Source organism: Moschus berezovskii, chromosome 24 (assembly GCF_049115385.1).
Source record: "Moschus berezovskii isolate FMDL1 chromosome 24, NW_MosBer_1.0, whole genome shotgun sequence".
In the NCBI taxonomy this organism is placed as follows: Eukaryota; Metazoa; Chordata; class Mammalia; order Artiodactyla; family Moschidae; genus Moschus; species Moschus berezovskii.
Window position 1 is genome coordinate 8,245,017 of NC_142483.1, and position 25,631 is coordinate 8,270,647.

Here is a 25,631-nt window from a genome sequence, read left to right on the forward strand (position 1 = left end):
AGCTGTAGGAAGGTCACAGTCCATCCACTGCCATGCTTGTGGAGAGGACAGGGGGCAGGGGGCACTGCCCTGTGCTCATCCACCATCCCCACCCCTGCCCTGTGCCACTCACCAAAGACACAATCTTGCTGAGAGGCATCATGCCTGGCCGGATGCTGCCACCCGGCTTCAGTGTCATCTGCAGGTCCTCGGGGACAAAGAAGGACTCATTGTACCAGATGTCAAATTCTGCAGGGAGATGCAGAGAGAGCATCATGAGGGTGGGGAGTCTCGAGGAAGCAGGTCAAGGCTATGTGTGCCTGTCCTGTGCCTGTCACAGGCTTGCCCGCTGTTCACTTCCTGCTTGTGGGTTTCACCCCTTCCCATCTCCATTTCCTGCCCTCAGAGTCCAGGAAACACGTCTAAAGCCCCGTTCCCCTGCCTCTGCCATAGAGCAGTTCTGAAGCCACTTCTAGAATCCAGGCTGTGGCCCTGCCCTGAGCCTCCTGGAACCCCAGGTGGCTGGCCAACCCCCACAATGGCACACCCGTGAGCAGGCGATGCCGACACTGGTCCACCAGGTGCTGGCAGTACTGGACCTCAGCCCTGAGGTCCCGGAGGTCCTGATGCTCCATCCGGTACTGCTTCTTGAGGTCCCTGAGCTTCAGGACCAGCAGGAATTCCTCCTCATCGATGATCGTCAGCCCTTTCTTCTCATACTCTCCTGCAAGGGGATGGAGGCGGTCAGGGAATGAGGGACCCACCTGGGGTGTGGGAAGGAAGGTGGGCAGAAAGGGGGCAGTGCTGGCAAAGCACGAACACAGGGCAAGGGGGAGGGCTGGCATTGCAGCGAGGAGGTGGACACGGCATGAGAAGGCTGACTTGCCAGGACAGGCCTCAGGGAGAGGGAGCGCCGGTAAGGGGGCCACACGGCGTGGTCAGGACCAACAGGAGAGGCGAGTAGAGGAAATGGCACAGATGGCCCACGTTCCATGGTTATTTTGATCTTAAACCCCAATAACCAGCATATCCAGTAAATATCTCTATTATACAGGCGTTTATCTTTTTCATAAGTTATATAAACAAGCTGCCATGACTGGCTAGTACCACAAGGCAGTTGGGCAAGGTTCCTTATTAACAGTAGATGTAAACGCAAATTTCAAATTGTCGCCTTAATTTCAGCATTCACCAGCTACCTTGTTAGCAAGCATCAGACATCTGTATTGTGTCTGGTGGCTGGCAGAGGGCTCCAGGAGGGAGGGGTCAGTCATCCTATGAGTCATGTCCTCCACTCACGGTCTCTTTGCACAGTCCTTTTTGAGGTCTGTCAGTTTGATGAGGGTTGTTGGGTTAGGAGAGAATTATCTGTGGAGCCACTCAACCTGGAGGTCTACTGCCTATAGCACTTGAAAGTTCAGCAAAGGCATCGTGTCAGTACCCAAGCCCAGGTTCCTGGAGAGTCAGTCCTCTGTGTGACTGCGGTGTGTGGCCGGGGTGCATGAGGCAGTCCCCAGCACCTGGGGACGGCATCAGCACTTGCGCTGATGTTTACGGGGAGGAAGTGAGGTACACGAAGCATCACTGACACCATTCATGGAGAGGCAAGGGCTCCAGTTCACGGTGTCTGCAGTAAGGAGGCCAGGGTTGCCCTCACCATCACTGCAGAGCAGCCTGAGCAGCGGACTGCGGGCCAGTCCCAGTGTGGTTACTTGATAGACACAAGTCTGTCTTTTTTATTATTTGAGCTGTACCATGGGGAATGTGGGATCTCAGTTCCCTGACCAGGGATCAAACCCACTCCTCCTGCATTGGAAGCACTGAAGGACCACTGGACTGCCAGAAAAGGCCCAAAAATCCATCACAGAGTAGACTTTACAGCACTCTGTTGAGACAGGGAGTGATAATCTCTCTTATACTTCCTAGAGGTTCTCTGATTATCTCCGAAGAAAAAAATTTCTATGAGTTGAACTTAAGATGATTTTTATTTTTCTTTGGTGGAAGACATGTCTCATGTCTAATGTCCCAAATTAAATGACCACTCTGGGCTGACAAGTGGCTGCCAGTCAAGGTACCTAGCAGGTATTTTAAAAAATGAACTACTTGATCTGTTCCCTTGAGATAAAGTTATTTTACTTGGTATTTTACCAACCAATGGGGAAACAACTACTTGGGGGGTAGGGAAGGGCAAAAATGTTTTCTGATATTCATAAAATTTTAACTATTTAAAAATACTGTTTATTTGTTCTTCTTCCCATCCTTTAAAAATATACATTTTTCAGGCATATTGAGGAGTAAGTGATATATCAGCATAATATGCATATGATTTAAAATATGTAAATATATAATAAGGGTTTGCATATTCAAAGACCTGGAGGAGGGCGTGGCAACCCACTCCAGTATTCGCGCCTGGAGAATCCCCATGGACAGAGGAGCCTGGCGGACTACACACAATCCAAGGGGTTGCAAAGAGTCAGACATGACTGAGCAACTAAGCACATATTCAAAGAAGGTGTGGGCAGAGGGACAAAGAAGGACTCTGGCTCCCCAGGGCTGACCAGAGCCAAGTGACACCCCAGGGATGAAGCCTGCACCTGGGCATCCCCTGCGGCTCCCCTTCCAACTCAGTCCTCCAGTGCCCACATCCGCTCATCCCAAGCGGGATGACAAGATTCCACTGTCCCCCAACTACCTTCTCAGCATGCTCACCTTGCTTCTCTCGTAGTGACTTCTGTAAATTGAGTGCCTCCTTGGTCATGTCGATCTCCCGCTTGATGGCATTGATGCGCTGTGTGGTCTCGCTGGCCCTTTTCCTCCGCTCGTTCAAGATGGATTTGTTTTCTTTGAAGATGCGGTTGATCTCACTACCCCGCTCATTCTTAAAGTCCTCAAAGGCCACAGGCTTGGCGGGTGGGGTGCTGGGTCTGAAGATGGAGAGGGAGATGAAGGGAGAAAAGGGGCAGCTGTCCTGGAGCCACCGGGCACTTCACATTTCTTCCCTGGGGCTTCTATGAGCTGGAGGTCAGAATTCCTGGGCACCACCTACCCTAGATGAGAGGTAAACTATATAGGAATCATTCTCTCATCTCTGTTCTATTCAGCCCACTGCAGAAAATGAAAATAAAGAAAAATAAAACAAAAACACAAAGCACCACTCATTACCTACTGGCGACCACACTTTAATGTATCTCCTTCAGGAATTTATTTGATGAGTTTTTTAATATCTGGGTCATGCAGTATATATAATTCTGCATCCTTTTTCACAGAACTTTCTTTCATGCTATTAAAAACTCTTTGAGTATTATTAACTAGATGTAAGACGAAGTGCCGGGTAGGTGAAAGTAGATTGTCTGCAACTTACTTTGAAATCCGTTAAAAAAAACTGGATGAAATGATGGAGAAGAAAGACATATGACGCGATACCACAGGAACAGCGCAATCAAGAGGGTGTGCGCTATACAGACCGTTCAGCTTCCCCGAGTCTTCGGAAATGTTCACGAGCTGGAGAAAATTCCTCATGCACATCTTTGCACATTTCAAGGGCAGAGAAAATCATCCACTTGGTGCCCTTTCCCTAACGTTGACTATTGGAGGTGTTACCAAAAAAAATTTTCCTTTTGCTTTTTAAATTAATGACGCAATCTTTTTTATAAATTTTTGTCTCAATCTCTGATTATTTCCTCAGGACAAATTCCTAAAAACTCAATTACTGACTGACCGGGGAGAGGAACTGGGTGGCTGGAGGAAGGGTCTCATAACTTGAGAATTTTGTATCTTTTGAATACATTACTTACCCATAATGTGCAAATTTATTTATTTAAATAATTGCTCTTTGGAGGGTCTAGAATGATGTCGTGTATAACCGCATCTTGGGTGACTCCTGAGTTGAGCCAGTTTGCACTTGTGTAAGCCACCGTGTTTCTTCTTTGGGGACTGTGCTCCTAGTCTTTGCCTGTTACCCCTATTTTATTTCTCTTCTATCTGCAGGTGCTCTTTCCATGTCATAGTCTGGTTTTGTATTATCTGGCGCAGGAGCTAGCATTAGATGGTCACCTGGGTGGGCGTAATTCCTCCTTTGGGGAGTCAGAGGCGAGGGGCTCAGTATTGGAGGTCTCCCGGTCACGCACAAGCATGTCTTTGACATCCCCATCCTTGGAGGACGGGGTCAGCTGGGTCTTGGAGGTGGAAACATCCAAGTCCTTGCCACTCAGAGGGCTGCTGGCACCCTCCTTTCTTGCTGAGGAGCTGGAAGGAGAAGGGAGGGAGACCCTGGGCTCAGTGTCTCTGACGCTGAGGGGAGTAATCTTGCTCAACACTCATACACCAGAACCCCAGCCCACTCCGCTCCGGTCTTAACACACACCTCGGCCAAAGGGCGAAGAGCCCTAAGCCATGCATGTGGGGAGGAGGAGGGGAGCATGTGTCTCCCTTTTATCAGAACAAGAGGTCCTCCCTCAGCCGTCTTGGCAGGAGAAACCTGGGAGGAACGGGGAGTCTCCAGTTTGGAAGCATGAAGACCTTGGGGTGGGCCACAGGCTCTAAGGAGCATCCTGGCTGCTGAGGCAGGAGTCGCACAGGCGCCCCTGGGAAGGAAAGCAGAGCCCTCACCCTGGGCACGTCTGTCTGAGGCCCAACAGCAAAGACAGACACGTCTGCACCCCTGCTCTGACCAGCCCACGACCCGCTCGCCCACCTACATTAGTGCCCACACCAGCTCCCGGGGAAGGAGCCATCCCTCTCCACGTGATGGCGCCCAGGGCCCTCCCTCCCGAGAGGCACATGAGAGCAGGGCTGAAGTGAAGGAAGGATGCCATGGCTCCCTCTGTGACTGCTTCCTTCTCTGGTCTTCTTGCAACAGGTGTGGCCTGGGGACCAAGCCTCGATCTCCTGTCACACTGATTGCCTGACAGCAGGACAGAGGGGTGACCGCCTCGCCTGAAGAGGCAGGAGGAGGCCAGGACAGCCCGCCACCCGACGCCAGTCCTGCCCGTGACAGTTTTCTGCCGTCAGCTTTGACCCATGTCCATCACAAGGAAAAGGTAATAATGGTAACAACATGCTGGTATGGAGGTCCTCCAGGGATGAGGACGGCGCTTACGCACTCATCCCCAAAGCCACCCCACTCACTGATGCTATTATCATTATTCCCACTTCGGGCGAGGAAACCAAGGCAGAGAAGCTCTCGTGCCTCACAGAAGGCGACCCTCTTGGGTGAGAGAAGTGCACAGCAAGGAGGTGAGCCCGGGAATTACCCTCAGAGTGGGGGCTTTGTCCACCACAACACAGCACTTCCCAGAGAGGCCGGCTCATTAAGGGAACCTTGACACTCCTCCCACCCTGCACCCACAAATGTGTCTTGCCTGCAAGGTGAGCTGGGGTTTTTAGGTGACATATGGGTGCCAATTAGCTGGGTCACAGAAGGAATGTGGTGCTGGGGTGGGTTTCCATGTGAAGTACCAGAGGGCGAGTGGCAGCCCAGCATCTGATTCCCACTCTACCACTCCTCAGCAGTGTGACCTTGGAATGACCTCCCCTCTCTGAGCCTTGGTTTCCTCATTAGTAAACCAGAGACGTGAACTCCCACCTCACAGAACCGCTGTGAGCATGACAGGTGAGCAGTCCCAGCCTGGGCCCCACAGACGCTGTTAGTATTGGCAGGGGTGATGTCCATTGTCCCCATCACTAAGACCAGGGGAAGGGAGGGACAGCTGTGTCCTCCCCTTCGCCAGCCAAGGAGGGCAAGGTGCTGATCAGCGGGAGCGGCAGGAAAGTCACTCACCTGAGCTGTTCTTTAAACATCTTCTTGGACTTGGATTTCTTCCCGGGTTTGGTAGAGAAAGGGGCGACTCCAAGTCCAAAGCCTTGTCCGTCAGGCTCACCCACTAGGTGGCCATCAGCGTCTACGAGCCCTGCCTGGACAGAGGCCAGTCACAGGTCTGCAGGTCAGATCAAGTGTTCAGGCCCCTGGGGGACCCAGGTGTGTATGGACCAAAGGTGGACATGTTCATCCCACACACCGAGATGAGGCTCCTGGGGATGTCACTTCAGGCTGACCCCACGTCAGCTGTCCCTGACTACCCCACCAAATATCCACTTTCTACACCAACTGTTCTCATACCTGGTGTCTCATCCATACTCTGAGACTCCTGAGGCCCATTTCCAACCTAACTGTGGGAACTGTTTCGCTTGCTGCTGGGCACAACTCCAATTTATGGAGATCATTTTGAATTCATACGTGGTTGACTCTTGCATGGGTCATTCCATTTTACAACCCTGCTGCTGCTGCTGCTGCTAAGTCGCTTCAGTCGTGTCCGACTCTGTGCGACCCCATAGACGGAAGCCCACCAGGCTCCCCCGTCCCTGGGATTCTCCAGGCAAGAACACTGGAGTGGGTTGCCATTTCCTTCTCCAATGCGCGAAAGTGAAAAGTAAAAGCAAGGTCACTCAGTCGTGTCCGACTGACTGACCCCATGGACTGCAGCCTACCAGGCTCCTCCGTCCATGGGATTTTCTAGGCGAGAGTACTGGAGTGGCTTGCCATTTACAACCCTAGATCTGCTTTAATGCGGGACACTCGCTGCCTCTGGTAAGATCTGGGAATGCAAAACTCTGATGTGAGTCTTGTCAGAAGAGGCAATTGTCCTTACCTTCTGGACAGCAGAAATGGCTGCATAGTCATTCTTGTCTATGAGGGTGTACTTCCTGCGCAAAGTGGACTCCACTTCCTGTTCCTGTTGGCTTGGGAGACAGAGTGAAAGAACCCCTCACACCTGGGGCAAGCTGAGGCCACTGGGGCAAGCACCAAGTTCTGGAGTTAGAAGTTGTTTATATGTGGCCCCTGAGACAGAGTCACACCCTCATCGTGAACCAGACCAGACAAAACACGCTCATTCCCCGCTCCCCACTCCCCAAAGCATGTACCCACTGTCCAGTCCCCAAATCCGCAGGGGTCACCCTATGTGTGAAGGACAGATGCTCTATGATGACCTTTGACAAGGACCCCAAGCCTGCATCATGCATCCCCATCTGTCTCTAACAGGCCCTTTGGAATCACGTGCCCAGCTTCTGTGATACCACCCAGCATGAGCCAGTCAGGCTACAGGTATGTCTGTACCCCCAGTAAACCACAAATCCCTCTTGAGGTGGGGAAGAGGGTGGCAGGAGCATCAAAACACCCTGCTCTGACTACATAAAGACCTCCTGTCCAGTGAACAAACTCAGGAAATCAGGGGCTGCCTCCTCTCTGCGTAGCCCTCAAAAGTGGGGCTGTCCTCCCCACTTCCAGGGGAAGGGAAGGGTAGGAGGACCTGAGAGCTCAGAGGCAGACTGCGGGGGTCACCCAGGGCTGCCATACCCAGAGGCCTCTGATGTGGCTCCACGCACACCAGACAGAAGGCAGGGCACCTGGAGGCCGGCACCCAGACCATGGGAAAGGAAAATGAAAGCCTGATGCAGGACTGGGTGGGTGTGGTGGGTCCCTTACCTCAGCACCACCCGGAACTGGTTGAACACCTCCTGGATCTGTCTGAGGTTGATTATCTGGAGAGAAGAGCAAGGCAGAGGTTAGACCAGGGGCACCACGGGACTAAGGCTGTGTCTGTAGAGAAATCAAGACCCATTGACTAAGCCTTGGACCATGCGTCTCAAGACGGGGACATGTACCAACACCCTCTCAGCAAAGTGGCAGTCAAGCCCTCCTCAAGAACAGAGAAACCCTTGATTAGTAGTTTGGAAACTATTTACTGAGGCTATAAAAAAAATCACCTTTTCTGACTGAAGATTTATATAAAATTGAAATGACTCTAGTTCTTGAAGGTACTAAGAAAACATCTAAATAAAATTAACTGTCCTCAGCTCTCTCCTGCTTCCAAAAGGATCCATTATGAATCATTCTGTGTGGGCACAGACACATACACACACCTGCTGAAGGAAGACCTTCAGCCTCTCTTGACCCCATTGTCCTCTAGCATTAACCTTGATGCCTCGGTCATTCTGGGGCTGCCCTTCCTAGGAAGACCAGAAGAGCCTATCCCTCAGCTGTCCCAGGCCTGCCTCTGGCAGCCGCTCACAGTAACAGGCTGGACAAGGCTCTGTCCGTGAGCCCCTGATGAGAGGTCTGCCAGCCTGTGCTCTGAAAACAGAACGCCTCTTTCCCCCTGAGAGCCTTCCCTCTGTGGTTGCTCTATTCCTCCTTGGCCCACTCCAGCATGGGCCCTGGAGGGGTCCGCCTTGTAGACAACCAGCATGACCGTCATCCTTTAACACCCTCCCTCTGCCTGCCACAGACAAGCCCCTGAGGTGTTGCATCTCAGTTCATCCCAGCTCGGTTTCCCTCCCCGGCATACAGGTCAGGTCACCAGAGTACAGGAGATTGAGCATTTTCCTGAGGCCACTCAGCAGGGAGACTGCTGAGCTCTGAGATTCGACCCAGAGCAGCTTGGCTCTAGGATCTGTACTGGTGGCCCCGTGCTGGACGACCCCCACTGTGTTCAAGGCTTGGCCTACCTCCCATGTGGTCAAGGCTTGGACCACCCCCACTGCGTTCAAGGCCGTGGGCCACTCTGTGAGGCACCCACAGCCTTGCAACCCTAAACACTGATGCTCAGGCCTCAGTGGGCTGAAGGGCTCTGAGGCCAGGAGTCCAGCACCACCTACCCTATACCCCCTGCACCCTCTCAGTGAGGTTCCCAGGCTAGTGCAGCATACATCACGGTGTGGCCAGGAGACAGAGGCCCAGGCCAGCCAGACATGGTGGTCCTGAGGGGCTCCTTACGTCAATCTCTTCCAGCGTTCCCTCCAGGTACCTTCGCACCTGGGAGTTGATCTCAGCAATCTGGATTTCATCCATAGGGTCATAGTTCACGAGGGTACGGTTGGCCTTGGAGAAGGAAGAGGAACGTACTGTTAAGCTCCAAGCGCCCGAGCCCAAGCGGGATGGCAGGGACCATTCTGAGGACCAAAGTGGGGAGGCTGGGCAGAGAGCCTGGCTGCCCAAGCCACTCCAATCCCTTCATCACCATGTCCTGGTAGAGAGGGCCTGACTCAGAGGCCAGGTGGTCGGGTCAGCATGGGACAACCAGGTGGGGTGGGGAAGGAAAGGCTGCTAGACAAGGGCCTGCTCCTCCAAGCCGGGGGGCTCTGCTGGCTGAGTCTCAGCAGACTGTGGGATGAGGACCACAGGAGGGAGGGGGCGCCTCTGCCTTGAGATCCTCTGGACCATGAGCATCAGCTCAGACCAGCACTGGAGGTCTCCTGCCCCCCACCCCTGCCCCCCACCCAGCTCCCTGCTGCCCCTAATAACAATCCAGCCTGTCCACCTCCCTGACCTTGAGCCATCATCAGGCTGTCTGCCTCTGTACCCCCACCTGCCAGGCCTGTGGCCCCTGCCCTTCATCCCCCTGCCTACTGCCTGTCTCTGCTCCCTGACCATCTGACAGCCCTGCCCATATCTTGTTCTTCCAGGGTCTCTGCCCAACAGACATCCCTGATCCCCAGGCCTTCTTCCCCTGCAGTCTCTGTTCCCCTGTCTACTCAGCCCCTGACCCACGTGGCCACCTGTCCACCCAGTCCCTCTGCTCACCCAGCCCACCCTCTGATCCATCCCTGCCCTGACCCACTGCCCCCTCCCACCTAGTCCTGGTTCCCTGACCCCAGTCCCTCTAGTATTCTGCCCACCACCTCTAGCCCCTTACCAGGCTGTCATGGATGGCTAGTTCCTGCTTGAGCAGTGCTAGCTCCTTCTCCAGGTTCTTGACCATTCTCTGCCAGGGAAGCATATTTGGGGGGGGGGCGCGGGTAGCAAGGAGGACAGTCAGAGAAGCCACTTATAAATCCCCACCCTGTCCTTGGACATCCTGGCCCTTGCAGGTAATCCATGGAGTGTTATCTCAACATTTGGACAATTCCCTCCCAGCTGGTGACATTTCCCCAACTGGGTGAGTTTAGGGTTTGAAGGGGTTTCAGCAGTTCTGTGTCCTTTGCCTCTTACTTGCAGGGGAGACTGAGAACAGAGTGAGTATGGGCACCCCTAGGACCACCCTAAAGCCCGACTCCAGGAGCTCCAGCATACTTCAATCCACCAGGGTCACCACCCTCTCCGTGCAGCCTGTGCCTCCAGGATGCTGTCACCCTCGTCCTCTCCAGCCACTGCACAAAGCATCACCACTCCCCACTGACCGGTATGCCGCCTCCATTTGTTGCTGCTGTGAACACTGCTGCAGAACACCTTTGCTCTGACGTCTTTGTGGAGGGTAACAGTGACCTGTGCATTATGTGATCTGCCCCATTACTCCTCGCCTACGTGTCTGCCCCGCTCACGCTACTCCCACCAAATGAGCACACTCCTGCCTCCGTGCTGCCTGTCCCCTCTGCCTGGGACACTCTTCCCCCAGGTATTCGCATAGCTTACCTCCCTCCAGTCTCTGTTCAAACACTGCTAAATTAGGTGCCCCTCAGTCATCCCATATAAAACTGCAACACCCTCCCACTCTCATAGCACTCTTTAGAAATCTCACTCTAGTTTTTTTCATAGAACATACCCTAGAGCAGTGCTAACTGAACTTGCTGTAATGATGGAAAGGTTCTGTTTGTGCCACAAGGCACATAAAGCTGTGGAACACTTAGGATGTGACTAGTAGGGCAGAGAAAATGAATTTTTAATTTTATTTAATTTTACTGATTTCAGAGCACTTCCTTGGAGGTCCCGTGGTTAAGACCCCACACTTCCACTGCCGGGGGTATGGGTTTGATCCCTGGTTGGGGAACTAGTATCCCTGTGGCATGAGGTGTGACCAAAAAGAAAGCTTTTTTTGTGGTTTGTTTTTTTTTTTAACTGATTTCAGAAGCCATGTGTGAGTAGTGGCTACCGTATTGGACAGTGAAGCTCTAGACCCTAACATATTTTAGTTGTAAGAAAAATTATATATATTTAAGGTGTATAACATATGATGTTTTGACATACATGTACATGGTGAAATGACTGTAGTCAAGCTAATGAACATATCCACTAGTTACCATTTTTTGCGTATGTGGTACAGCGTCTGAGATCTACTTCCCTTGCAAATTTTCAGTGTACAGCACACTGCTATTAACTGTATTCACCATGCTCTATGTGAGATCCCGGAACTCATTCCTCTTTGAACTAAAAGCATGCACTCTGTGACCCACATCTCCCACACCTCAGCCTGCCCACGCCCACTCCTGGTGAACACTGCTCTGCTTTCTGCTTCTGTGAATTTGACTTTGTTAGGTTCCACATAGAAGTGAGATCATGCAGTGTTTTTCCTTGTGTATGTGGCTTATTTCACTTAGCACAATGTCCTCGAGGTTCATCCATGTTGTCCCAAATGGAAGAATCTAGAACTGACTGATTTCTTCTGTTTATTACATCTGTCTCTCCCATCTCCAGTGAACTGTCAGCTCTTCAAAACAGATTTGTGTTTCTGTTGGTCCACTGACGTGTCCCAAGTGCTTCAAAAAGTGCCCGGCACATAGTAAGTACTCCATAAATTTTAGCAGAATGAATAAATGATACATACAGAAGCAGAATTGCTTAGTCATTTTACATCTGATAGATACTGTCCTTGAGTCTTTCATATAAGCCCAGGACTTCACGTTGAGAACCTTCAGTGTGAACAACAGGCTTCCTTTGTCAAAAATGGCCACTAGAGGGAGCCCTTGACAGCTGACAGCTGGGTTTAGTCACTAAGTCACGTCTGACTCTTTTGCAGCAATATGGACTGTAGCCTGTTGGGGTCCTCTGTCCATCTGGTGACCAAAGCAGTGACCAGTCTGTAGCACAGGGTCCTGTTGGCTCACTGGCAAATCAGGGCACAAAGCCTGAACTCAAGACACATGATCAGGGTCCAAATTCTGACTCTGCCCCTCTGGCAACCTCAAGATAGTCCTTCAGGTGGACTTCCTCTGAGGTGACTGAGGGAAGTCCTATGAGAGAGGGCTGGCCTGAGAGAGGACTGGTGGCCAGCCCCTACTCATCTTCATCCCCTTGTCCCAGCTGAGGGATCTCAGTTCTAGAAAATGCACTCTATCCAGCCAGGGAAACTGAGCTGCTGGGGACCTCCAGCTCAATGACTCCTCTGTCCAGTGTGGTGCAAGGAGCCAGGCTGAGACCTCTGGGCCAGTCAGGTGATGGCAGAAACAGGCCATCTACTGCCCTGGGTCACCAGGCTCCAAGCTGCACTCTGAGAGCATGGAAGCCACTTCTCTTACTGCCTGGAAGGCTTAGGGGCCTCTATCTGTCCTCTTCTACTGACTGACTGGAAAGAAACTGCCTAGAAACAGAGCTGGAACAGCAGACCCCACAGAATAGGGTCTGGCAGCACCTCCTGGCAGACCAACTCCCTTTTAAGATACGGGAGCATTTTCTGAATGGAAAAAAAAAACGCCTTGGTGACAACACAGACCCCACGTAAGTTCCTTGATGATTAGGTGTTTCCATTATAAATGTAACGAGGATAATTCAGAGAGTTCTGTTTAATTTCACAGCAGGCTGGGAACAGCTCTCAGCCAAAGCAGTTGCCCTATTTTGACCTCATTGCAGCATGTAAGTGCATTTCTTCTTGGCAGACTAGGATATCCCAAGTCTTTCTGCTGTCTCTTTATACCCATGACTCACAACCCTTCCACCACCTCATGGAATCACAAACATAGTGGGAAGGTCACTGGAGGTCTTCAGTCCAACTTCCTAGTTCACAGATGAATACCCTGAGGCTCAGACTCTAAGCAACTCACCGCAGAGAGCTGGTAGCAGAGGTAGATCAGGAACTCAGTCTCCCACCTTTCAACCAACACTGCCAGCCAAGGAAATCCTACAGAAGCTATTCCACCCCCTTGAGAGCAGGCATCAGTACTGAAAATGGTGCTGGAAACAACCTAATACTACAGTCTAGGAAAAGCGTCTCTAAAATACTTTTCCAGATCTCTCTCAAGAACTCGTGCACAGAGAGGAAAAGGCTTATCGTAAAGATTATAAACATATTCGTTTTTGGCGACATGGCAATTTAGCTGTCCAGGACCTCCAACAGTGCAGAGTTCAGAACAGGAATTACATTCAAATGAAAGTCCTTGCCATCAGGTGCAATGCCCACCCAGCCAGGTTCACAGGTGGTAATGTGGTAGTCCTAAGCTAAGTGAATACCAAATAAGAAAATAATAAAAATAGATAAGAAAAGCTCCAAGCTACAGAAAAGCATAGAAAATAACGCCATGAAACTTTGGGAAGACCACCCTAAAATCTGACTTTTTAACAGCATGCCAAATACTGGCTGCAGGTATTTTTTGTTTTTAAAAGAAATAAAACATTTAAGATAAATGTTAAGCCCCTGGACCCCACTCTGAATCCATTCCCCACCCTGACATCCAGAGGGAACCCCCAACTCAGTTTGCTCTTTTCACTCCCACACATTTTTTTATTTGACTGCATGCACACATATGCACTAAGAATACTCAGCATTGCTTTTTATGTTCTTTATACTTGGTATGAATGATAAATGCCACCATTTCAATCCCCAAGTTGTTTTCTCACTAGAGATTATCCATGCTCAAAGCTCAAGCTCTGGCTCCCTCCCTCCACAACCCACTTAGCTACCCTCCCGTTAAAGGCTGTTCATTGTGTTCCTAACTGTTCACCATTGCAGTAAGCAGTGCAGCACCGTATTCTGTAAGTCTCTCTATGTGCGTACGGGAGATTGCCACTAGACTGTACACCTGGAAATGACACTGCTGGTCTGCAGAACTGAGTGGACGGCTAACTACCATTTCCTAAAACATTTGCACCATGACAGCACTGCGCTGAATGATTTCTGCTCATTACCTAACTCTTCACAACATCTCTTTGAGGGTGGACTCTGTTATTCCCCCCTTAGAACAAGTATCTCACTGAGGCCAGACAGCTGAGAGAACAGGCTACTGAACCAGGACAGCCCAATGCACGTGCCAGGGCTCTTAACTACAATGCAAGTCATTCTCCAAGTGAAGTCCCAGAACAGCAGCACTGGGAACACAAGGGAAGTCTGAACCCTCAGCCCCACTCCAGACCAAGGGAATCAGAAACTCTGGGAACAGGTCCAGTGACCTGTGGTTCAGTGAGCCCTTGGGGTAATTCCCTAAGCTCTACTTCTTCCTCAACCTCCAAACCATGGTTTAGATACACAGAGCCCTGAGACTGTTATTTTCCTTCAGGATTTAGAGTCTGGAAAGTTTAGCTGATTTGTTATGGGTTTAGGGCACACATGTGCTCCTCTCCAATAACTTCGATTACATAAACATCTTAAAGGAAAAGCAAATTATTGGTAAATGTATTTTTACTTCAGTATATGTTGCCAAAATGCTCTCCAAAGTGGTTGGCAATTACCCTTTGACCAGAAATAAATAAGATCTGCTGTTCTGCACATACCATGTTTTGCATTGTCAGAAAATGTCTAATTTTTGCTAGGCTGAAGGTGGAATTCCACTAAATTCCATTCCACTAAATTGCATTTCCCTGGTTAGCGTTGATGCTAAGTATTCCTCCTGATTGGTCAGCTGTTTGCTAAGAGGGATCACTCAGGCTGGGAAGAAAGCGGTTCAGTAGTGACCTAGCCAGATGAGTCCGAGAGACAGCCCACACGGATTAAGCTTGGGAGCAGCTTGAAGGACTCCCATGCAGAAGCCCAGGGTACTCAGAAGCCTTGAGGCCCCATGCATTGGGTGGGGGCCTGACCTAGCCCTTTCGCCTTGGTGGCAGCCCCAAGGGGGTCTCCAGGGACTCTGAACACTGACCTACCCCAGAACAGAAAGCGACTGACTCAGGATAGCATGGATATCTTTGGTGGAAGCAGGAAGGGAAGCCAGGCCCATGGGACCCAGGCAGCAAACCCATACATCTTCCCCAGAGGGAGACACCTGCCTACGCCCTTAATACCTCAGCGTCATACTTTTCATTGATGGCAGGCTCGGTGGTAACCAGCTTCATCCTGCTAGCGAACCGCAGTGAAGACAACTGAAAAACAGATCAGACAGACCTCTATGTTCTTGGCAAATTACTTGTGACTAGAGACATTTCCTAAAATGTCTAAAGGAGTCCACTAGAAAACAAATCTCCCCAAAGAAAAGAATGCTCCATGAGCCCATGGAGTGACACCTGGGGGGTCTTGTCTGTGTCCCTCCGGGGGCACAGCCAGCCAGGGGTGATTATGGTCGGAGGCCCGTGGGTAGGCACTTGGGAGACAGCCCCGGTGCACTGATGTTCCATGAGGAGTGGGGGTCTGCTCCCTGGTGTGAGGAGCAGCCAGAGGCACATGAGGCAGGCCCTGACATCCCAGCCTCAGACTACGCTGTGCTGACTCAAGGCCTGAAGCAGGGAGGCAGACTCAGAGGAGGGATGGGTCACCCAGAAATAGCCTAAGGAAGGCCTGAAAGGGCTCTCCCACTGGACAGTCTTCCCTAGTGGTTAAGAGCTCTGCATAGACCAACAGACTGTACATCCTCAGATGGGTCTTGTAACCTTTCTGTAAAATCGGGAAGATCTGGCTCACGGGGTCACTGGGAGACTTAGTGCTCAGGTGTGTAATGTGCTCTGGACAGAACTGGCCCACAGTCAGCCCTCAAAGAGGCCCCTGTCATTAGAGTTACTTCTGTGTGGGGTGAAAGCAGACTCCTGCTGCAAGTACAGCAGCATGTATGGCCATGGCTCCCGTGTACACACAGGCAGGGTCACTGCATAAAGCAACACGAATCACAACAGTCCCTGTTTTAAAATTAGAACATTTGGAGAAGAGAATCATGACCTTCTACACTGCCAATTTGCCTTTGTCCCAACCAATACCCCTTCCCAGCAGCTCCTTGGGGCTCCTGTGGGCTCAGTCCTGGGCGGAGATCCCAGGTGGTGTGGGTACGAGGACACCTGGTCTGGGGACAGCAGGTGCCAGGAGAGCTGCTCCCTGTGTGACCATCTCAGAAGTGGGCATAAGGGGAGAGAGGGTCTTCCACGGTCTAGGAGGACGGATTTCTCAACCAGGCAGCCAGGAGGCCCACAGTCACATGACTCCTCTTGGGGTTCACTTACGCTTTATGATACTCTGAGACCAGTAGGTCCTGAAGCCTTTCTCTGGGGATGCTGCCTGCACGTCAGCTGGAGCACCCCTCCCTGGCCGCCCATGTCCCAGGGCACTGAGGGTGCAGCAGAACTCCCCCTGGAAGCTGGGACGGTCGCTAATGCACAAAGCTGGGAGGCTCTGCAGAAGCATTTTGCCTCTTTCACCGAGTGGATTCTGCATATGACTGAAGCTTGCCCTGAACCATCCACATTTGAGCAAAATGTCTAGAGAGAGATTTCCAGTCCTATCTCACTTATGATGAGTTGGGAGGAGAGGCGGGGAGCCCCAGCTGTGTCGACTCTCCTGTGTCACTAGCTCAGCTCATATTCCTGCCTCTGGTTCTCGGAAGCCTCTCACCTCCTCAGATCACCTGTTTCCTGCTGCTGGGTTCATCTCCCTGAGTCACGAGTCTGGCCACAACCCTCTTTTACTAAAGCCCCGTGATAACCCCTGCCATCTTCAGGAGAGCAGCCAAGGCCCCAGCATGGCCACCAGGGCCCCTCCAGCCACTCACCTTCTCCTTCCTCTTTCCTGAGCCTCCCACTGCGTGGGTCAGAAAACACAGTGCTTGCCCCACCCAGCTGATGCATAGCCTCCTCTCCTCACAGAGGCTCCCACACTGAGCTTGCCCCCCGCCTTGCCTCTCCCTTGACACAGCTTCTGCCCCTTGGGACTTGGTATCTTGATCTCGGCTAGAGCCCCTTTGGTAGTTTTGGCTCAGACTCATCCCCTGGATCCGTCCACTCTTGACCATGTCTGTGGCTACTGGGTCAGTTTACCCAGTCTGGCACACCTGAGGATGGATGCTAACCCGGCTGCACTGACTGTCCTTACATACCGTCTCTTCTAACTGAGCAGCTTCTCCATAGATGTTTGTCACGAGGACCATGTTGCAATTTCCCCCTGCAGAAAGCAAGCCATAGAAGGTCCATGAACCATGTGGGTTTTCTGCCAAGACACTCCTTTGAGGCTGGTGGCCGTGGTCTGTTATTATCTGAGCGCTTGTGTCCCCTCAAAATTCATATGTTGAAGTCCTAGTGCCCAAGGTGATGGCACTTGGAGGTGGGGCCTGTAGGAAGTGATTAAGTTTAGATGAGGTCTTGAGGGTGGAGCCCCATAATAGGATCAGTGCCCTTAAAAGAACAGAGAGAGAGACCAGAGCTCTGTCTCTTTGTGATCTTTCTGTTTTCTTTCTCTCTCTCTCGGTCACGTGAAGACACAAGGAGAAGGTGGCCAACTATAGGTCAGGAAGAAAGTTTTCACCAGGAACCATTCCTGCTGGTCCTTGATCTGGGACTTCCAGCCTCCAGGAGAGTGAGAAACGGATGTCTGCATAGTGTAAGCCCCCCCAGTCCATAGTATTCTGTTCTAGCAGCCTAACCTGACTGAGGGCCAGAGAAGACACACGGAAACATGCACAAGCCTGGGAGGCAAGGGCAAGAAGGAGAGAAGAGGGAGAGGCTGCCAGATGTACCTAAGAGAGGAGCTGGGGAGAAAGCGGAGACGAGGTGGCTGGGGCAGAGCAGAGGCCTGCAGCCAGGGCTTTGCTTATGGGGGGCACACAGTTAATAATCACACACCCACCTTCAGGCCCAACACAAAGGCTTGGGGACACAGGATGACAAGACACAGCCCCTGCTCCTCAATCAGGGAGGCTGAAGGAAAGGAAGACCTCACAGGAGAGGCCCTCCACCTGGGGCTTCAAGGCGATGAAGGATTCTGCCAGCTGGTTCAGGGATGGGGGGACATGAGAGGGTGCCCCCGGTAGAGGCCATAGCTTAGGCAAAGCCTCTGATGAGGGAGCAGAATGGCATGGGGCACACAAAAGGGCACTGTGCTTGATTTTACCTTTCCAGGTGTGTCTGAGGTCACTGTGAAAAGGGTGCAGGTTAGTTCATGCCACTGGGAGGGAGCAAGTCCATTACCACCAGTAGCAGACACGCCAGTCCTGTCCCTCCTCCCTGCACACCAGCCACCCCTCACCTAACGAGTCCTTGAGGGCGTGGGTGAGCTTGCACTGCCGGAAGGGGATGTGGTCTCGCTTCTGGTCCCCGAGGGCAATGATGGCCTGCTCCAGGAATGACAGTGACTTGTTGATGTAGGTGGCTTCCTTCAGGACTCGGCCCTCAGACTACAAACCAAAGGTCAGTTCTGCTTCAGGCCAAGTAGAGAGGCTGCCCCGCAAAAAACACTGCAGGTCGGTCGCCAGGCCAGAGCCTCCTGCCCAGAAGCAGGGCCTTCTCTTCCTGTCTTGTATTCCACGTTGGGCTAATAAGAACACTCCCAGGAACGCTGATGTAGATATTCATATGAGTGAATGCTCATATGAATATGAATACTTGTGTGAATATTCATATGAATACTTCCTTAAGAGTCACACTGTTATGAACACACAGGGGAATATTTGTGCAGATATTTAAGCAAATAATCCTGGTAATATACAAACATTCATTCAACACACAAATACAAACATTCATCTGAATGCTCTTCTGAATGCTCTTGTGAATACTTATGCTAATACTCATATGAATATGTATGTGAGATGAAAAATTCATGCAAATATTCATCATATGAACACTCATGCACAAAGAAATGCTAATATGAGCATGGAGCACTGCCTGAGCACTGACTGCCAGGCACTTTGCTAAGAATTTAGGAGCCATCATTTCATTTAGTGTTTACAACAGTCGTGCCAGGTAGGAATTGCTTCTCTGATGCAGCTGTTTCACCTCTGCTAGTTCTGTCCCCCCAGCTGTTACTGCGCCTAGCTAGGAATGGTGCTCATGAATGCCCAGTGAGGGACAGTCCACGCACACAGACTCTAAGCTGGAAACAGGGCCATGGCTTGTTGAGGAGGAACTTCCTGCTCCCCCACTTACCCTAGACTTCCCCAGCCTCTCCGAGCCTGCTAGATCCACCAAGTTAATTTTGGAAGTGACGTATTTTTCATCTGATAAGGTCCGTGAACGGGCCTGTGAAACACCCAAAACAGAGGTCAGTTAGGCTGTCACAGTGAGAAGCTTCTTACTGAACAGGCTCCATGGGAATCAACCTCCCTTCCCAAGCTATTCAAAGATCTTGTACTTACCTCCACATAGATGGTAAAAATGCAGTGTGACCTGGATGAGTTCTTGTTCATTGTGTGGGAGGCTATAATCCTGTTGGTCTCTCCCTGAAGAGGAGAAAAAACATATAGACATTTTGACATATTGAAATAACGAGGCATTTGAGTCATTTTTTAACTATACAGAAATGATCTTTACATCACAGCACTCAGTCAGGCCTTCCAGGGAAATCTGATTTATAAACTAGTTGAACAGAAGACAAATTGGAGTCCAGACTTATATTTTCACCCACTGCTAGCAACATGTGAATATGTATAATAGCTTTCTGAAAAGCAAAGTGGCAACAAAAATTATGAGCCTAAAAAATGTCTATGGATATTGAGTCATAACCAACCTACATATCCAACAATTCGGGAGTGATCTGTCTGGAGAACAATGTCATGTGACCAGAAGAATGCTAACAAATCGCTTTTAATAACAATAATGCAGAATCCAAAAATCGGAGCAAACTGCCTTCAACAGCACACTAAAAGGACTATCCACCACAGCCAAATTGAATTTACTCCAGATGCAAGGATGGTTTGACATACACAAATCAATCAATGTAATACATCTCATTAACAAAATGAGGGACAAAATCATATGATGGTACAGTCTGAGGAATGCAGAAGCATTCACAGAAGAAAGAATAAGCAGATGGTGCTACCAAGATGTTAACAATGGTCACTTCTGCGTTGGAGTTTATAGGTGCGTCTTCTATATATACAGGTTATGGTTTTTCAAGTGAACATGAATTACATTTAAACATTAGGAAAAATCAGTAATTTGTATCTTTAAAGAGACAGCCCTTGCTATAGTTCACAGGATTAGGCACTGTGACCAGAATATACTTAAAAGGAGACATGGTAGAAATGGCTGTACTTAGAGAAAAAGATTCATACGGGAGGGACTCCTGTCTCCTTAAAGGACCCTGAGAAGTGCTATGAAGAAACCCCAAGTCAGTGCTACTGCCTTCCCCTGCGGAGAGTGGAGCACCTAAAGAGGACGGGAGGCCCTGGGCTGTGGGGGAGGCCCGCTGGCTCCCAGGCTGCATCCCCAAGGCCTCACTGTCACAGTCAACCAACCTAAAATTCAGAATACTGCTTCATCAAATGGACATATCAAGAGAAAAAGACAAGTCACGGGAGATAGAAAACAGTTGAAATACATACTCAGAAAAGAACTAGTTTTCAGAATTTATAAAGAATTTATACAAAGAGGAAAAAAAAGATATCTGTAAAGATAATAATCAAAAGACATGAACAGGGAAATCCAAATGGTCAATAAACACATAATGAGGTCCCTAATCTCATTGGTAATCAGGGAAATAGAACCCAATGAGTGGGGCCATAATGGGAAACACTACACACCAGCCAGACTAGTCAAAATTTTAGGATCAGAATAATGGGAATTCTGACAGCCTGTTGAGGGAGTATGCCATTATTGGTATCGTTTAAGAAAGCTTAAGATACATACTCTCTCTGACCTAGCAATTACAGTTCTTGGCTTTACCTAGAGAAATTCATGCTTATGTGCATCAGATATACATACAAGAACGTTCCCGGTTCTAGTTCCTAGTGGCATTGTCTGATCTATACCCAAATTAGTAAACCCAACTGTCCATCTGAAGTAGAATGGATAACTAAACTGTAGTATACTCACACAATGTAATACAATGAAAGTGAAAAACAGAACAATACCAGATGAATTGCACACAAACAGTAGGTAAAAGAAATGAGACAATTCATCCTACATGACTCCTTTTATATAAATTTCCGAAAAGGTTAACGTATACTATTTGAGGAGATGTAAGTGTTGTGCTGCAGGTGGTTAAGCCCTAATGAAGACCAAGAAAATGATTACAAGTCAGGAGAGTGCTTGCTTCCAGTGTTAGTTGCTCAGTTGTGTCTGACTCTCTGCGATCCCGTGGACTGTAGCCCACTAGGCTCCTCTGTCCATGGCATTCTCCAGGCAAGAATACTGGAGTGGGTTGCCATTTCATCCTCCAGGGCATCTTCCTGACCCAGGGATTGAACCCGAGTCTCCTGTATTAGCAGGTGGATTCTTTGCCACTGAGCCACCAGGGAAGCCCAGTTACTTCTGTGGGTATGAATAAATACTTATTCATGATAAAACTCTTTACAAACTTGGACCTTCTTTAGCCTTAAGCCAAGAAACTTTTGACAAACATCATTCTTCATGGTGAAATGTTCCGTTCCGTTCCGTTCCGTTCCGTTCAGTCACTCAGTCGTGTCCGACTCTTTGCGACCCCGTGGACTGTAGCCTACCAGGCTTCTCTGTCCATGGGATTCTCCAGGCAAGAATACTGGAGTGGGTTACCATTTCCTTCTCCAGGGGATCTTCCCGACCCAGGGATCGAACCCGGGTCTCCCGCATTGGAGGCAGACGTTTTAACCTCTGAGCCACCAGGTGAAATGTTAGGAGCAGCAATAAGATGAGAATGTGTTTTTGCTGCCTCCTGGCAGGCTCTTTCTTCTGTGTACATGCAAGGGATCTGTGTTTAAATCACCTCTGAGGACACCTAAGTGACTTTTTAAACTTTTATTTGACATATATTTTAAATACCCTAAGATTTACCATTTTAAGTATTATAGTTCAGTGATTTTTAAAATCAGTAAAATTACAGGGTTGTGTCACTATCACCACAATTCTATTTTTAAAATGCTGCATCACTCCAAAAAAGTTTTCTCTGGCCTATTTGCAGCCACTTCCTGCTCCCCTCCCCCAGGCAACTACTAATCTGCTTTCTGTCTCTATAGTTGTGGCTCAGATGAATGGAGGCATACATTAGGTGACCTTTTGTTTTTTTATTTTTTTTTAGGTGACCTTTTAAATTTCTTTTCCTTAGCATTTTTCCGAGGAGGAAGGAGGAATTTCATCCATGTCGTAGCATGTGCCAATGTTCCATTTCTTTTTTATCGCTAGTTTTCTATTGTCTGGATGTACAATATTTTGCTATCCATTCTCCATTTGATGAATATTTTGGTTATTTCTGGTCTTTGGCTATTATGAATAGTCTTATTATGAATATCTGTGTACAAGTCTTCGTGTACACATAGATTTTCATTTTTCTTGGGTAGATTTCTAGGAGCAGAATTGCTAGAAAACTGTGAAAATGGCTACAACACTTTACAGTTCACCAGCAATGCATAAGAATTTTAATCTACATGATTTTAAAAAGAATAGCACATCCCAGGGAATTTTTTTTATTGATTTGTAAGAGCCTTTATATTTCAAAGATGTTAATTTTTATTTTCTTCTGTATCACAAATGCCCATGGTTAACTTTTTAAAGGACAGTTTCAACTAAATAAAGAAAAAACTTCAAGAGAAAAAAAGACTAGAAGCCAAATTTATTAAGCCAAAATAGACATTATTGGGACTTCCCTGGTGGTCCAGTGGTTAGGACTCTGCGCTCTTAATGCAGGGGCCCAGGGTTTGATCCTTACTCAGGGAACTAGATCCCACATGTCATAACTAAAGATCCTGTATTCTACAACTAAGACCTGGTGCAGCCAAATAAATAAATATTTTTAAAAATATATATATACACACACATTATTATTGCCATATGTAGAAAACAGATGAGTGAATTCTTTTTTGCTTCTACATTTTTTCATTATTATCTGAACTTGCTAAACAAGTATATATTAACTTTAATTCTGGTTATCAAAGTAAGTAAGAAACTAAGAAGAAGGGAGGAAAAGGGGAACAAAAGGAAAGACGGGAGAGAGAAAAGGTTGGGAAGAAGGCACCTGTGGTCCTGATCATCTCACCTCAAAAAGGAGGCTGAATGCATCCTCCTCCTGACTTGTGAGGTGGACCGACAAGCCCTTAATGAAGACCCCTTGAGGATTCTCCACGATGGTCATAGGTGTGACCGAGGGTCCAACATAAGGCATTGTGGACAGGAGATCAAACAGGCTCTCGTTGTAGATTTCCAGGTAGGACACGCGCACAGTAATGGCATGCGTGGGACGTTCTTCAATCATCTTAAAAACCTAGATGGGAGATTGGACAGCAGTCACCAAGAGCAGAACTCCAACGACCAGCCAGGATTAGGGGAGTTCTTACCTCAGGAAAGAATCCTCACCCTGGAAGAATTTACGGTCTAGTTATGGTGATTGTCATCATCAACAGCTAGTAGTTAATCGGGTGATATTCACTATCATCTTGTAGTTTTTTGAGGCCTGACTTACAGATTGGCTAATAATTATACAATCTCAAGTAGAGGCGTGATGAATGGAAAAGACTGCGAAGTGAAAATATCCTTTTGTGGGGTTTTACCACATAGAAGCTTCTTTCACATCTATTATTTAATTCTGTCCTCGTAACTCCACTGCGACAAGCAGGGCAGGGGCCATACCCATCTGTGGTGGCTTGGCTAATAAGGGAAAAAGCCAGGCCAGAACTCAGCCTTCTCAACTCCTACTACCCTCCCCAATGCTTATCAGCAGGTGACTTTGGGCTGGTCTTTTCCCCATCTCTGGACCTTAACTTTCTTATTTGTTAAATGGGGAGCTGGGCTGGATGATCCCTGAAGTTCCCCCTTATCCTAACAGGCTAGATCTGTGCTGTGCCACATGCCAGACACTAGCCACAGGTGGCTGCTCAGCACTTGAAATGTGGCTCATGCAAATGAGGAATTGAATTTTATTTAATTTTAATTAAATAATTAAAACATACTACATTCAATTACTGGTAAACTTTTAAGTATGTTTGGAACAATTTGCGTTTATGAGTCCACCCTTTCAACTGTCAATTTCATGAAATCTAAATACAGAGAAACTAGTTCTGGTGAATATTTAGGGTCTAAACTGAAATGGGGACTTCCCTGGTGGTCCAGTGCTTAAGACTCCATGCTTTCAATGCAGGGAGTGTGGGTTCGATCCTGGCTAGGGAACTATGATCCCGCATGCTATGCAGTGCAGCCAAAAAAAGGATGAAATGGGCTGTAAGTATAAAATACATTGCTGTTTAGCTGCTAAGTCATGTCCGACTCTTTGCGACCCCATGGACTATAGCCTGCCAGGCTCCTCTGTCCATGGAATTTTCCACGCAAGAATACTGGAGTCGGGTGCCATTTTTTTCTCTGGGGGATCTTCCCAACCTAGGATTGAACCTGGATCTCCTGCATTTGCAGGTGTGTTCTTTACCATTGAGCCACCTGGGAAGCCCATGTAAAATACATTTCAAAGACTTAGTGTAAGGAAAAAGAATGTAAAATATCTCAATAATTTTCACATTGATTACATGTGGAAATGATATTTTGGCTATATTGAGTTAAATAAAATATATTGTTATATATTATACGTCATTTAAGTGAAAGTTGCTCAGTCATGTCTGACTCTGCGACCCCATGGATTATATAGTCTGTGCAATTCTCCAGGCCAGAATACTGGAGTGGGTAGCCTTTCCCTTCTCCAGGGGATCTTCCCAACCCAGGAATCAAACCCAGGTCTCCCTCACTGCAGGTGGATTCTTTACCAGTTAAGCCACAATTCATTTCACTTGCTTTACTTTTTAAAATGTGGCTACTGGAAAACCTAAAACTGCATATGTGAGTTACATTATATTTCTGTTGGGCAACACCAAGCTAGATTATCAAAGTCTAAGATGCTGAGGCATTGACAGTGGGATGTTAAGGATATTGCTTTTAAAAATTATAGCATGGATGGTTATGTACAAGAGGGGCAACTTCACTTCCTACTGGACAGGACTATAAAACCTCAAGTTATTTTTTAAGGAACAGTCCTCTGCCTCCCACCTCCAAAACGAGGGTCCTCACAGAACACAGGCTAGCAGACTCCAAAGGAAGGCCCTTCTGCCCATCTTCATTCACACTACCCAGACCTCCAGGGCTGACTCGGTCCTGAAAGTTCATGTCGTGCCCTGCTCCCCTTTGCTCTTTCTGGGATGATGGTGGTGGAAGAAGCCAGAGCACACCAGTAAGGAAGCTCTGCAATGGTCCCTCCCCCTCATTAAAACCAGGAAGGAACAGAACTAGGTCCTCCATATCTTCTGTTACAGGGCCATAGACCAACAGAGCAGCAAGAAGCTAGTCTGCACATCTAGTTCACTCTTTACCAAATGGGAAACAAGCTTAGCATGGGAGTCGGTCAGAGTCTGGAACCCAAACTCTTAGGTTATATATACACACACACACAGACACACACACCTCTCTCTCTCTCCACCATGCATAACCTGTCTCCCCTACAGGCTGCAGCTCCTTAGAGGCCTGGATCCCACTGGCTCCAAGAGCTGGCCTGGGATGGGCAGCTTCTGTGTGCTACCCTGCCCACAGGCCTACACTCTACCTGCTGTAGGGCGCGAGGGAGGATCCCCCGGTGCTTGTAATTCTCAGTTGCCCCCGTCATGGTATACGTCTTGCCAGCTCCTGTCTGCCCATAACACATGATGGTGCCTGCAAACATTTC

The 25,631-nt window shown here is 48.9% G+C and overlaps 1 protein-coding gene and 1 long non-coding RNA gene across 21 annotated transcripts in view; one reads left to right on the top strand and one right to left on the bottom strand.

The window, feature by feature from the left end:
• LOC129547781 (uncharacterized) overlaps positions 1–25,631 on the top strand; it is a 58,829-nt gene that overhangs the window by 30,972 nt on the left and 2,226 nt on the right. For 2 of the 11 annotated variants that reach the window (XR_016036224.1, XR_016036223.1), the window contains exons 3-7: positions 4,835–5,015; positions 7,016–7,078; positions 9,971–10,154; positions 11,384–11,468; positions 17,287–17,408. This is a non-coding gene — a long non-coding RNA (uncharacterized LOC129547781). Of the gene's footprint in view, positions 1–4,834; positions 5,016–5,137; positions 5,344–5,484; positions 5,588–7,015; positions 7,079–9,970; positions 10,227–11,383; positions 11,469–17,286; positions 18,061–18,172; positions 21,977–22,016; positions 23,039–25,631 lie in introns of those variants that run through there. The other 9 variants (XR_016036219.1, XR_016036218.1, XR_016036220.1 and 6 more) reach the window with 9 other exon arrangements.
• KIF9 (kinesin family member 9) overlaps positions 1–25,631 on the bottom strand; it is a 36,985-nt gene that overhangs the window by 4,312 nt on the left and 7,042 nt on the right. For 3 of the 10 annotated variants that reach the window (XM_055413680.2, XM_055413681.2, XM_088831769.1), the window contains 16 exons: positions 25,512–25,618; positions 22,971–23,195; positions 19,159–19,242; positions 18,950–19,042; positions 18,054–18,201; positions 16,909–16,973; positions 14,897–14,974; positions 9,669–9,737; positions 8,750–8,854; positions 7,460–7,515; positions 6,624–6,714; positions 5,756–5,889; positions 4,030–4,221; positions 2,686–2,900; positions 527–703; positions 113–228 (listed from right to left, as the gene is read on the bottom strand). In XM_055413680.2, coding sequence (XP_055269655.2) covers positions 113–228; positions 527–703; positions 2,686–2,900; positions 4,030–4,221; positions 5,756–5,889; positions 6,624–6,714; positions 7,460–7,515; positions 8,750–8,854; positions 9,669–9,737; positions 14,897–14,974; positions 16,909–16,973; positions 18,054–18,201; positions 18,950–19,042; positions 19,159–19,242; positions 22,971–23,195; positions 25,512–25,618 — 1,955 coding nt within the window. Of the gene's footprint in view, positions 1–112; positions 229–526; positions 704–2,685; positions 3,082–3,770; positions 4,222–4,339; positions 4,560–5,755; positions 5,890–6,623; positions 6,715–7,459; positions 7,516–8,749; positions 8,855–9,668; positions 9,738–14,896; positions 14,975–16,908; positions 16,974–18,053; positions 18,202–18,949; positions 19,043–19,158; positions 19,243–22,970; positions 23,196–25,511; positions 25,619–25,631 lie in introns of those variants that run through there. The other 7 variants (XR_016036208.1, XR_016036209.1, XM_088831770.1 and 4 more) reach the window with 6 other exon arrangements.